Source organism: Martes martes, assembly GCF_963455335.1.
Source record: "Martes martes genome assembly, chromosome: 4".
NCBI classification, from domain to species: Eukaryota; Metazoa; Chordata; class Mammalia; order Carnivora; family Mustelidae; genus Martes; species Martes martes.
The window spans coordinates 15,871,280-15,884,894 of NC_137891.1; the positions used below are offsets into that span (position 1 = coordinate 15,871,280).

At 49.8% G+C, this 13,615-nt stretch overlaps 3 protein-coding genes across 16 annotated transcripts in view; 2 read left to right on the plus strand and 1 right to left on the minus strand.

Annotated features, from left to right (window-relative positions):
• Positions 1-4,705, plus strand: part of MTSS1 (MTSS I-BAR domain containing 1) — a 145,340-nt gene extending 140,635 nt beyond the window's left edge. For all 11 annotated transcript variants that reach the window (XM_080801970.1, XM_080801971.1, XM_080801972.1 and 8 more), the window contains 3 exons: positions 121-294; positions 615-777; positions 1,764-4,705. In XM_080801970.1, coding sequence (XP_080658096.1) covers positions 121-294; positions 615-777; positions 1,764-2,464 — 1,038 coding nt within the window. In that variant the 3' untranslated portion in view covers positions 2,465-4,705. The remainder of the gene's footprint in view (positions 1-120; positions 295-614; positions 778-1,763) is intronic.
• Positions 4,706-5,119: 414 nt separating this feature from the next.
• On the minus strand, positions 5,120-13,054 carry NDUFB9 (NADH:ubiquinone oxidoreductase subunit B9). Its single transcript, XM_080802626.1, has 4 exons — positions 12,720-13,054; positions 9,771-9,963; positions 9,033-9,146; positions 5,120-5,694 (listed from the first exon to the last, which is right to left on the minus strand). Exons 1-4 carry the CDS (start codon positions 12,953-12,955, stop codon positions 5,563-5,565), a joined length of 675 nt encoding a protein of 224 aa, XP_080658752.1. The 5' UTR covers positions 12,956-13,054; the 3' UTR covers positions 5,120-5,562.
• Positions 12,922-13,615, plus strand: part of TATDN1 (TatD DNase domain containing 1) — a 41,046-nt gene continuing 40,352 nt past the window's right edge. For 3 of the 4 annotated variants that reach the window (XR_013966770.1, XM_080802623.1, XM_080802624.1), the window contains exon 1: positions 12,928-12,975. Coding sequence is in view for 2 of the 4 variants with exons in the window: in XM_080802623.1 (XP_080658749.1) it covers positions 12,954-12,975 (22 nt within the window). In the remaining 2 variants the exon portion in view is untranslated. Of the gene's footprint in view, positions 12,976-13,615 lie in introns of all 4 variants that reach the window. The other variant, XM_080802625.1, reaches the window with a different exon arrangement.

The following is a 13,615-nucleotide window of genomic DNA, read 5'->3' on the forward strand; positions in this document are numbered from 1 at the left end:
TCCCAGCCTGAGCTTGCCCCTGGGGGCCAGCCGCCTTCTGTGGGCCGCTGTCCGGCGGGTTGTACAGGCCTCCACATGGAGCCGGTGGCCCCGGCGCCTGACCACGTTCGTTCTGCTTAGGACTGGGCCAAGCCCGGACCTTACGATCAGCCTCTGGTGAACACCCTACAGCGCCGCAAAGAGAAGCGGGAGCCAGACCCCAACGGAGGAGGACCCACCGCCGTGGGTGGCGCGCCTGCAGCGGCCGAGGAGGCTCAGAGACCACGGAGCATGACCGTGTCAGCTGCCAACAGGGTGACGTTTTTATTCTCTACGGCTGGTTGGACCCCTCTAGACCCAGCTGGTGGCCGTTTGCTGGCCAGCAATGCGGAGGGGAACCTGAGCCCCGTTGTCCCACTCTGCACTCAAGTGGTTAGAAGGCCCCTAGGGAAAAGCCTGGCACCGAAATCAGACTCTTAGAACTTTCTAGAGCCTGGGTAGGATCCACAGACGGCAGCAGGATAGGAGTAACATTGAGGCTCCCATGTGAAGACGGATGCAGTAAGGCTCTGGGGACCCCGATCGGGGATTCACGGCCCTGGTGGCTTGTCTGTGTCTCTCTCGTACCCCCACAGCCTGGTGAGGAGATGGAGGCGTGCGAGGAGCTGGCGCTGGCCCTGTCGCGGGGCCTCCAGCTGGACACCCAGAGGAGCAGCCGGGACTCGCTGCAGTGCTCCAGCGGCTACAGCACGCAGACCACCACGCCGTGCTGCTCCGAGGACACCATCCCCTCCCAAGGTATGAGGCAGCCCGGGCTTCCCAGGGGGGGCTTCCCGGGCTGTGCCAGGTGAGGAGGAGGGAGGCGGCAGGAGGGCGGGGGTGGGGGTAGGGGGGACCCATATAAGTGCAGTGGCCTCTTCCTGGAGCGCTTGGGTGAGCTGAGCCTCAGAGAGGGCTGTTAGAGCCCGGAGCCCCCAGTTCGGACCCTTTCCCAACCCATTCCCCCGGGCCCCCCGCCTCCCACAGCACCGCACGCTCCAGCAGGGGGGCAGCCCAAGGAGATGGCCAGGGTTGACCAAACCGATCCGCCGCTCGTGCGTCAAAGCTTCTAAGACTAAGCCGGTCCCATGGAAGGCCGTTTTGCTGGCCAGGGGACACGGGGCAGTGTGCGGAGCCCTTTGCAGCTGTCACCCAGTCGATGGTCGGGGGTGCAGCTGGACGTCCTGTAATGCGCAGCGCGGGCCCCCCGTCCCTTCCCCCACCCCCGACGCCAGGGGTGCTGCTGCTCCGACCCCTGCTCCAAGCCGCGTCAGTGCTCGGCTCCCTCCTCCCTCGTGACCCCACGTCCTGAGGTGCGCACACCTCGCGGGTGGAGCGTGGCTTTGTGTGGGTTCCCAGGGGCCCAGTGCCCGTGGCGCCCTTTTTTTTCCAGCCTTTGCTCGAAGAGTTACTTACATGGTCTGCCTGAGGGCGTGTTTCTCACGTCCGGTGCGGGACCGGAGGCCACATGGGGGGCCCCCTCTTCTCTCCCTGCCCCTTTACTTCTCCCCGGGACGCTAGGCGGTAGGGATTTGAGGGCACCCCTGCGACGTCCGGTGTCCACTGCTGTCCTGGGACCCAGGGTGACGGCGGGGACTTCTCACTGAGATCGGGGAGGCTGGGGACGAGGTGGCGGGTAAAGCACCTTCCTTCTCTTCCCTCTTGTGCCTTTTGTTCCTCCAACACCAAAGAACCGAAGAGCAAAGCTGCGGCCCTGGGGAGCCCTAATCAAATCTTATCATCAGTTTCAGATTATGATTATTTCTCTGTAAGTGGCGACCAGGAGGCAGATCAGCAGGAGTTTGACAAATCCTCCACCATCCCGAGAAACAGTGACATCAGCCAGTCCTACCGACGGATGTTCCAGGCCAAGCGCCCAGCCTCAACGGCTGGCCTCCCCACCACCCTCGGACCCGCTATGGTCACCCCAGGGGTTGCAACCATCCGACGGACCCCTTCCACTAAGCCTTCTGTCCGCCGGGGGACCATCGGAGCCGGTCCCATCCCCATCAAGACACCCGTGATCCCGGTCAAGACCCCAACTGTCCCAGACCTCCCTGGGGTGTTACCCACACCTCCGGATGGGCCAGAGGAGAGGGGTGAGCACAGCCTCGAGTTGCCCTCTGTGGGTGAGGGCCCCCAGGGTGTCACCAGCATGCCCTCCTCCATGTGGAGCGGCCAAGCCTCCGTCAACCCTCCTCTCCCAGGCCCGAAGCCAAGTATCCCCGAGGAGCACAGACAGGCGATTCCAGAGAGCGAGGCCGAAGACCAGGAGAGGGATCCCTCAAGTGCCACTGCTTCTCCAGGCCAGATCCCGGAGAGCGACGCTGCAGACCTGAGCCCAAGAGATACTCCGCAAGGGGAAGACATGCTGAACGCCATCCGAAGGGGCGTGAAGCTGAAGAAGACCACGACGAACGACCGCTCCGCCCCCCGCTTCTCGTAGGCTCTCGCGGGCTCCCCAGAAATGCTGCCAGTGGGGGAGGAACTGTTCAATCCATAAAACCTAATTTGTCTCGATCCATTCCAATCTATAATCAGACAAAAGATTTTGTAGGCAACTCAGAACACAGCTCTTTTGAAAGTACTTGACACCTTTAGTTAAGAATTAAAAGTAACATACGTAACTGACATACCTTTGATCTTTTAATTTGTAAATATTGACCATTTTCTTTCTGCACATTTTAATCTTAGTTTCCCTTTTGATTTTTCTGAAGGTGCCAAATTCCATTTAACTTTTTTACAAGTCTTTGTAAAATTTTAAATGCATAATGGGTGGGGGGGGGTGGTTGGGGCAGGGGAAACACAAAGTAGTTAATTTCAGAAAAAAGGATAACTCTACTTTAGCCTTTTCTTTTCTTTCCTTTTTTCCTGCAAGCTTTTGTAGATGCATTGTAGTAGTCTGGCTTAGAAGCAAATTCAAGTTATTTTAATGTACAAACAAAATGGATCAAGGGGTAAATATCTTCCTTTACATGTAGTACGTTCTGGCTGAGAAAAGCAGGAGTAACAGTTGATGAGCAATATTCAGAGTGAAGTGAATCTGGAAATGGTAGACTCTGTTGGGATTGGGGGGAGGGCCGTGGGAGGGGCACACTGTCAACATAGCCGATCCTGTTAACATGTAAGAGTAGCCTCGTAGGTTGAATTTCTAGTAGCTTCATGGTAAATGCATCCGAATAAGCCATACTGGATTGCAGTGTTTGTTTCTGTAGGGTGTTTAAGGACTTCCTTTCTCCCACGATTCCTCTTGACTGTACACAGCACCCACCTCCAGTCCCGAGCATGCTGCCGCCCCCGGGTAGACCCAGAGCCCCCCACTTCAGTTACTCGTCTCTCGTGCCCATGTTCATTGAATCCAAACACATCCAAAAAGGGTAAGGCAGTTTTAAAAATGTGAAAACATTTTAAAATGATAGCAGGGAATTCTTAGATATAGCCAATGCCTTTTACTTAACTGTGCCCAGCAGGCTGGGTGCGTTGAAAAGCCCAAATATTTTAACAAACTCGAACGGATTTAACAAGGGTAACCAGCTTGGAATCTAGCAACTTGCCAATGTGTTTACTGATCTGGGGGCTTGTTTTTCTTCTCTTCTTTTAAATAAGTGGCAGTTAATTGGCATCATACCAAACATTGAAGAACGGAGGATTTATTTATTGTCACTGGGAATCTGACCACTATAACTGTCCCCCCCCCTTTTTTTTGGTATTCTAGGTAATGTTTTTTGGAATGGATTTATGTCTTTTCTTTTTTCAGTGAAAGTTAAATTTGTTCTAATGCCCATTCCCTAAAGCCAACAGAGATCTGTAGATTTAAATGGATCTTGTTTGGAGAAGGCGACAGAGTTTGAAAAAAACCAAGCAAGTCCCTTAGCACTCGGGTCCGTTTCTCTTGAAGGAAGCGGAGCTTGGGGGGTCCCACAGACCCTGCAGGTTTCTGTTGGCTCAACTCTTCAATTACATAATCTTATGCTTTAATACATAACTGCATTGGATGTGAGAGTAATGTACCTGTATAGTCACTGTTCTATATATTAACATTTAACACTGCTGTGATTGCTCAAGGGCATTTTATGTTATGGCTTTAAAGCAAAGGCATGATTATTAGAAAACTATTTAAGCTTTTTTTTCCTTTGAAAAACAAGCTCCTTCTACAGAATATAAGCAACAGTAGTGCCTGTGGTTTAGCCCACCAATCTTGATGACTAAAAGTAGCTGATGCATTGTGCATATGATGCTTGAGATGGTTTTTGCAAAAGCAGAAATCACTGCAAGGTAATTAATTACAATAGATAAAAGTGGTATTTTAAACCTTTGAAATAAATGGATGTAACTGTACCTTGGTACAGCTTTCACTTGTTTAGTTTTTAAACGTTAGTATAATCTGAATAAATTTAATATAAAATGTTGCCAAATTCAATGTAGAAAGAATGTGACAACACACCTTGGGTAGTTCTGTTTGTGTTTTTGCATATTGTAAAAGCAGTGTCACAACTAAAAATAAAGACATCGTTTCTAAAGGTAAATTATTGTGGTTTAGTTGCTAGTTTGTACTGAGAGTTGACCTCTCCCTGTGCAGTTTTTTTGTTCTAAACTTGTATAAATAACAATTGTGTATGTGTCTCCCTTCTACCTTGTAACAATTGCTTCAGCCTACATTATAAATAAAGAACCACTAGAAAAAGTCCTGGATGTCAAGACTTATTAAAATTCAGTTGCAAGTCTTTGTCAGCTGTTAGGAGGTGCACTGCAACGTCAACTGGGTTTTCTTGGGAAACCGACAGAACGTCATTTCTGGGATGGCCCCGAGCCCTAAGAATATTAGCGGCCTCCACTCCTGAACTGTTTGGATGTAATTCTAATGAGTATCACCATCTAAAAGCCAATGGGTTTGGCTGATGGTTTTAGAAATGGCTCTACCTTTCAAAGAAACTTTCCCAACACTAAAGGGTTCTGCTGTCCCCTTACCTGGGAGTGCGCAGACCATCCAAGCTACGGGAGAGCAGGCAGAGCTGGGAACCTGTTCTGGAGAAGTTTCACCCCAGCTCCCAAACCTCCGCCCCTGAGCAAAGCCCATAAACTCCATGCTGATCTGCTGAATGTGTGCGGCTTACAGTTATCCTTTTAATCACACTAAAATGTCATTCCTGGCATCTTTACAAAACCAAGAGGGTAATCTCGAGTCCTTGGTACTTGCATACCTCCTCCCGACTTCGTATTCCTCCGTCACTAGCCTTCGACTAGGGTTTGTTCCACTAAACATATCCTCAGAGTAAATCTCGTATCTGGTTCTGCTGTTCTCCCTGATAACTTGTGCTGGCAACAGGACTTCCTGGGGCAGACGACACTTGGCCACACTTCCCATACTTCCGTGCGCAAGTGGGAAGAGACGATGCGCACAGCTGCTTGGTGTCGTGCTGACCCTCGGAAGAACACAGCAGTCATACCGTGTTGAGTTATTGCTTTTATTAGGGCAAGTGTGTCTATGTTCTGTATCTTATTTCACTTGCACGTGACTGGCTGGTGAGCCGTCTCCCTCTCCCTCTACATGGGTCGCTCCCGGGGCCTGGTCACAATGTGCCACCACAGGGGGGGCAGATCACCTTCCTTCCGGGCCGGGGGCAAAGCTTCAGTGTTGGGACCACCAAGTGGGGTTTCCTCCTGCAGCTGCTTAACCTGGAAAGGGGGAAGGGAGGAACAGTTAAGAGTCAAAATGACTGGTAACGCTACGATGTTTTTTATATATACCTGCATTATGTTTATACCCACAGTTTAGTTCAGAAAAGCAATTCTCCTTAAAGGTTTTCCCATTCTTAAAAGAGCAAAGCTGAGCAACCCTCCCACCCCATTTATTACTCATGATGCAAACCTGTGACCATTATCAGCCCCATTCCCTCTGCTGTGGTCCCCTACCTATACCCCCTAAAAAAATATTTATTTTTATTTCTCAGCTAAGTGCTCTCCAAAAAGCACCATTAGGAAACCTTAATTCGTACATATTACAGATGTTCGTTTTAAAGCCCCCCCCCAACCCAAATAGCAACCAGGACCAAAAATACCGAGAAATGACATGTGAAAATGTGTTCTGTTCTGCCTCATCCAGCCCACTCCCCCTCTACCAGTTCCAGTGATCTCCAAGACTATCACTGTCCTGAGAGTGAAGGGACATGTAAGAGACCCACTCCCCAGATCAAGGGTTTTCTAAAGCTTCCTCCAGAAAACTCAATTCTGGACTGTGGGTGACCTGACTCTCCAGCGTATGTGCTGTTTAACCATGCCAACAAGACGAACTAGGTAAAGGTTTTTGTGAAGAGGTTCTAAGAGACCAACTGTAGAATGAACCTGCTACTCTCCATGAATGAACACGCCTCCCGTTTCCAAATGAGGAGACATTTCTTAGCAAGCACTGCCCCCCTTGGTCACAATGACTCTCCTTTCACTCCACCTTGGCCAACGACTTCCTGCAGTCAACATCCTGGGCTTTATCATCAGAACCCACATAACTTTCAAACTCCTGAATCAGGGGTGCCTGGGTGGCTCAGCAGGTGAGCTTCTGACTCTTGGTTTTGGCTCAGGTCATGAGCTCAGGGTCCTGGGATCAAGCCCCACACTGCGTTCTGCGCTGAGCAAGGAGTCTGCTCGAGGATTCACGCCCTCTGCGCCTCCCCCACTCGAGCATGCACTCTCTAAATCTTTAAAATAAAATATCGTGAATAAAATATCCCACTATCTAACCACAGAAGCCCTCTCTAGCTCATGTGCTTAAATGTCCCCTTGAAAATGCTTTCTGAAACTTGGAAATAGTTGACAGATGCTCTGACCCAATCTGACCTTCTCTGCATCAGCCTGCTGTCTCTGTGCCTGCTTTACCCGCTCCCATCCCATCGTGACCATCACTCCTTTCTGAATAGCCTCTAAGGTATCTTGACACTCTCCACCAGACACACCATACCATCCACCTTCCAGACGGCACCCAGACAGCTGGGGTTGCTAGAAAGAAAAAAATGCTGGAACAAACCCATGTCACAACAGATTAATTATTCCCAACTTCAAACGGGGCTTCACCACCACCTGGCAATCCTACTATTACCCCCAATGAGCTCACCCTCTGCCATGACTCCCGCATCTTTTCCACATTCTCTGAACAGGCTGCGCCCACTTGACGCCTTCTCCTCTTTGCTAAAATAGAGAAGCCATCACACAGAACTCTCATTTTCCCATCACCAAAACTTCCAGCCCAGATGTAGGTACGTGCATCTTCTGCACGATTCTAGCAGAGGAAGAACCCATTCTCCTTTCAAAGGCCTCCACACATGCTTGGGGTCCTGTCACTCTTCTCGAAAGCCTTCCTCCTTGACCTCTTCCACCTTGCCTCAACACTGTCCACTTCTCCCTCGCCCTGAATCTCCTCTCAGCACACACGCATTTCTTATCTTAAAAGAAAATAATGCCCTGGGCTCCCGTTACACAAGCGAAACTTCTCAAGAATTCCTCCCCCTCCCCATACCACTATCTTCTCTCTCTTCCCTTCTGCTCACTCCCACCGGTGTGATTAAGCCCCTAGGAAAAGGCTCTCACCAAGGTCACGAATGCCCTTCCTACTGCCGCAATCCCGGGAGGTTACTTCCGGTCCTCACTCTATTTCATCTTTTAGAAACTTTCCGCCAACGGGCACCTGGGTGGCTCAGTGGGTTAAGCCTGTGCCTTCGGCTCAGGTCATGATCTCAGGATCCTGGGATCGAGCCCCACATCGGGCTCCCTGCTCAGCAGGGAGCCTGCTTCCCCCATCTCTCTCTGCCTGCCTCTCTGCCTACTTGTGATCTGTGTCAAATAAATAAATAAAATTTAAAAAAAAGAAAGAAAGAAAGAAACTCTCCGCCAAGACGACCAGTGCTGACTGGGCGCTCCTGACACACTTTCTCTTGGGCTTGCTGTCACCCCTCTCCCCTGCTAGGTGCTTTGCTGCCTCCTTGAGTGGGAGCGCCTGTAACTTTTCTGCTCTCTCTCCTCTCTTAAGATCTCCTACATTTCTGTGGCTTTTACAACAATGGATAACTCACAAATTTGTTTTGAGCTCAAATCTCTCCTTTGAGTTCCAGGTCTCTACATCCAAAGTCGCCTACTGCCATCTCACTTGGTGTCTACAGGACTCTCAGATATAACAAATTTAAAACCAAACACTTACTTGTCCCTCCAACACCTGTTTTTTTTTTTTTTTTTTTTTTAAGATTTATTTATTTGAGAGAGAGAGGGAGGGAGAGCACACAGGGGCAGGGACAGAGCAGCAGACTCCCCCCAAGCGTGCAGCCTGACATGGGGCTCCATCTCACACCCCTGAGATCACAACCTTAACAGAAATTGTGAATCGGATGCTTAACCCACTGGCACCCGTTTTTTCCCTCTTCTTTATCTCAATAAACCGTCACCAAACTCCAGGTGTTAACATGGATCTCATTGATTCCTCTCTGTCCCTCACACATCGCCCGCATCCAGTTGGCCTTCATATCCCTGCCAGCAATACCCTGAACTGACTTCTTTCCCTGTTCACTGCGTGCCCCCAGCTGCTGGTTGCCATAATCTTTGACCAAACTGCAACAACCCCAAACTGGTCTCTCCACTTCTCCTCTCGACCTCTCCAATATATTCTTCACACTCCGGTAAGTTGAGCTTTTAAAAATGTAAATCAGACATCACGAATCAAAAATGTCTGAGGCCCTGGTGGAGAGGAAAATTCAGGGACAGGAGTGTGCAGCAGGACGGTCAGGCAGAGGACTGAGGAGGGAGGGGAGAGGCAAAAGCAGGGAGCAGAAAACCCAAAGAGACCAGCGACATTCTGTCACCAGTAAAGGTTACATTCAGCACATCTGGAAACACAAGTGCATCTGAGAGGCAAGCGGCCACAGTAACTGTCATGACCGGACTCTGGACGTCTGCACCTGGGGAACAAAACCTGAGCCCGTCCAGGCGCTGACCATGTGGGCCACGCTGTGTGGCGAAAGGCCAGGAAGCCTCACCTCCCGCTCCCAGCTTTCCATCCGCAGCTTCTTCCACTGCTCTCTCTTGGCAAAGTAATCAGGATACATTGCCTTCTCGGACGGATGCCAGTCATCTAAGCACCATTCGGGCACCTGGCAGGAGAGGAAATCACTGCATCAGCCCGGAGGAGGCACTAACATGCCACCCACAGGGTCTGTTCAGGAGGCAGAAGGCAAAAATGACCATGTATTTTTATAACCGCTGCAAGCATCAGACTGCTTCGAGCACGGCACAACGATAGTGGAGGGTGAGCTGGCACGGACCTAAAGAACACCTGAGAGTCAGTGTCACAGGCCGAGAAACCTCAAGGTCGGGCCAGAGAGAGCAGGCACCGATCCTCTCTGATCCGCATTCTCCAAACACCCAGAGCGGCCTGATACCGCGCGGAACTGGTACCTGTAATTGCTCTGAAATACTAAGCACCAATCCGAACTGGCTAACTTTAAGATCCCAAAATGAGTTATATACCAAGTAATTCAGCACACTGCTATGCCAAAAAGATACTGCAAGACCTCGGAGCTGAACTGTCAGAAGGACAAGGCTGAATGTCACCTGGAGAGAGAAAATGGACACCTGAAAACAGAAAAGTATTTACCAGTGGCAGGAAAGAATTTGGCCTCGCTGCCCCTAACCGGGCAAGCGGATCTGCGGGTGAGGCTTGGGATGGGAGCAAGTCTGCCTCTCCGAAGGCGGTCACCACTACAGTGCTCACCTACCTTGTAACACTCGTATCTCTCATAGGAGGTCCCTCCTGGAGACTCAGGGAAGATGTACGGCTGGGGATGCTGATTGTGCCAGAATTCTTCCTCTGCGGCCCTCAGCAGCTGGGTGGCCTTCACCATGTCCTTCTCATTCTTATGTTCTTCAAACCGGGCTCTCATCAAACAGGCAAAGTACCGGTACTTGTCCCTTTAACCAAAATGGTTTTGGAGATGAGAAACATTACCTACTCAATTGAGCAGGATTACTGTCTGCCAAGGGGCTGCACTTCTACTAACCGTCTTCTGAATGTGCAGCTTAACTACAGGGAGCCAGCCCAGACAGAGCCCAGACCCTGCCAACGAAGGAGCCACATCATTATGATGGGTTCCTTGGCAGCTCCCCACATGGTGGCAGCAGCAAAAAAATACTGTATTAAGGGGCGTCTGGGTAGCTCAGTGGGTTAAGCCTCTGCCTTCAGCTCAGGTCATGATCTCAGGGTCCTGGGATCGAGCCCTGCATCAGGCTCTCTGCTCAGCGGGGAGCCTGCTTCCTCCCCACCTCCTATGCCTACTTGTGATCTCTCTGTCAAATAAATAAATAAAATCTTTAAAAAAAAATACTGTATTAAACACAACCTAACCACCCCCACCACCCCTCCAGAAAAGGAATGCTGATTCAAACAAAGATAACTGGCAAGAGAGAAAGAACTATCGCTTCTGTATCATTCCACACTCACTGAATGACAACTACTGAGATTCCTCCTACCTCGTGCTAGGCACTGTGCTAAATTCTGGACATACAAATATAAGTAGGAAGGAAGATATTACACAGTGGAAACAGTATTGCTTGAATCACACAGATCTGGGCTTGAATCCTAATTCTGACACTAACTGCATGATTGTAGGCACGTTAAGGTCAGGTTCTAGAAGAAACGGTAGGCACAGATCATTTAGCCTTTGACGATAACCCACGCCACAGATGAGAAGGGCCTGAAGCAGGCAACTGTGATGGTAAAGTGTCTGCTAAAATCAGATCGCTTCAGACTAAATCTCAGCTTACTAGCTGTGTAATCTGGGGTAAATTAATATCTTTAGGGTTCTTTATGGGTTCCTCCTCTACAAAAGTGTTAATAACAGTATCTAGATCTTACAGTTATCCTGAAGACTTGATGAGTTAAAACATATCAACACACTTCAGACAGCGCCTGGTACCTCCTCTGCTCAATGTCAGTTAGCATATTATTATACTGTGGAGAGAATTTACAAAAATAGTGTCCAACTATACACAGCATATGTGTGTCGTTGGCACGTATTGTCATTGGCATCAGAATAAGCAGGAAGTACTTAAGAACAATTTTAAGACTTAAAGCTGAGTGACTGAATTATTAATAATGCTATTAGCAGAGACAGGGAATTTGAGAAAAGAATCAGAATGATATACTTTAGAGTTTAGTTTTAAGGCATTAAGACAAGCTGAGTTTCAGAGAACTGTAGGTTATGTAACAAAGAGCTGGAAAAAAGCCTTAGAGACAAGTGAGCCTAGGTGGTGACTCAACTCCCAGCATTCAGTGAGGCTGCCCAAAGCGTACACACCACCAAGGACCTGGGATGGAACCATGGAGAACAAAGAGCACCGAGGACAAATGGAGGGAGAAAAGTCCTGGGAAAGGATGTCAGTGAGACTTAAAAACCAGAGATGCTTTTATCTTCTCCTCCAGGACTATGAATTTTAATATTCCCAGATGTAGTTCAGTGGTACCTGAATTCCTGACAGCTCAACTTTCTTCATCTTTATAAGATTGATAATTCTGTTATCTGTTCATTCACATGTCCACCTTCCCCATTAATCTGTGATCTGCTACAGCTGAGAAAGAGAACTTGTTAATTTTTGTTTATTCCACAGCCAGAACAGAACCCGAGCTGCAAATTTTTTTTAAAAAATATTTTTTATTTATTTATCTGACAGACAGAGGTCACAAGTAGGCAGGCTGCAAATTTTGTCAGATGAATGAATAAGGAAAATTCAGGGAGAAAAGCAGCAATCTGACAACAATGAACCCGGCCATCTTTCTGCCTAGTAAAGAGAAGTAGGTCAATGACCTTCCAATAATCACAAATATGCAATCTGGGTTTTAAGGATACCCTCCACAACTTTTCCAGACCTACTTACTTTTCCATCGTTTAGAGGTTTCTCCCAGGAGCCCTTCTCCTGGGACTAGGCTTTAGGATTCCAGTGAGGCAGGGGAAGCCCAGCATCCACGCATCTGGGTTGCCACCCTACCATGCACTCCATCCAGGTCACAGAAATCTATGTGTTTTAAGACTATGTCCTAAGACTACTCTCAGATGGGGAGAAGAAAGAATGATGTGGCTGCTAAGTAATCATGTGGGTGTAAAAATAATGGAAAGGGCTGAAGCTAAAAAGAGGAAAGCTGACTGGAGAGGTGGGAGACTGGTGATGCTTTTGGGTTACCACCTGAGTTTTAATCCTGGCCCGGACACTCACCAGCTGTAGGGCCTTGGGAAGTTATTCTCCATGCCTATTTTCTTACTTGTAAATTAAGGCTAAATAATCCCTAACTCCTGGAGTTGTTATGAGGACTACAGAAAACAATGCACATATTCCTGCTGCCAATATTAACAACAAGAAGGTCAAAAAGAAAGTTCTAAGCGAGCGCTGGACGCACAACAGATTTTTAGGCACTTTCCTTTATTTCATTTAGTCGTCATGCAACCCTCTGCGCTGGTCCTGCGTCGGTCTTGGAAAACCGAGGCCTGGGCCAGATAAGCAACTCTTCAAGGTCTCGCAGCGAGGAGCGACGAAGCGGGGATTTGGACCCGGGTCTACGGCCGCCTTCCCACTACGTCCCCCATGTCCTTGAGCCGCTCGGTCCCACAAGGCCTCTCGGCCTCGGTGAGGATCCCCGGGGTCACCTCCCCGCGCCCCGGCTCTCCCTCTCCCACCTGTGGACGCAATACGATTCCAGGTGGCGCAGCGCCCGCTTATAAAGCCGCAACACCTTCTGCTGGTGGGTCAGGTAGGCACCCGGCGCGCAGAACGCCATGACGACCGGCTTCCTCCAGCGGCCGCGGAGGCTTCCGGGATGCCGGAGGCCGGGCCGAGGGGCGGGGCAGCCGGAAGGGCGGGACGACGGCGACCACTTCCGCTTCCGCCGGGGCGGAGCCGGCGCTGCAGACATGAGTCGCTTCAAGTTCGTGGGTAAGCGTCTTCCCGGTTCTTGGCCTTTTCTGACCACCGAGGGACGTCGCTTACCGCGGCTAGGGGACCAGGGCTTGAGCTCTCCGGCTTTCTCAAGGTTGAGAGGGCACTCAGTGAAAGAGGGCGCGGGGAGGCTTCTGGGTACCGTTAATATTCTGCTCGGCCTGGGTGCTGGTGTCACGGTGTGCTCATGTGTGAAAATTAACGAGCTGTAGAAACTGACTTATGCTCTTTCGACATACGTGTTGTGTTCAGTAAAAAGAAAGCAAAAGGAGACCAAAAAAGGGCCCCTCGCTGTAGTCCCCTCCATCCCATGTGCACCTCCCGCCCCTTCTCCTCTGTGTGGGAGAGGATGACGACTTCAAGCGACCCGTTCATTCGCTAATTCGTGCGTTCACATCCAGTTGTTGCGCGCCCCTGGGGGGCCAGGCACCGGCCTAGGAACACAGGGTGCAAAGACCCGGTCCCTGATCTGCTGGCATCACCATCTGGAGGGGAAACTGAAGGGTATAAATCGTGGGGAGGATAACAGTTTTGTTACTTGGCAAGTACAGTAATCTGTTCACCCTCAGGAAAAAAAGGGGGAAAATGCGACAGGAACCAAAGGGGTAAGAGTATTTACTACCAGGCACATGGAAAA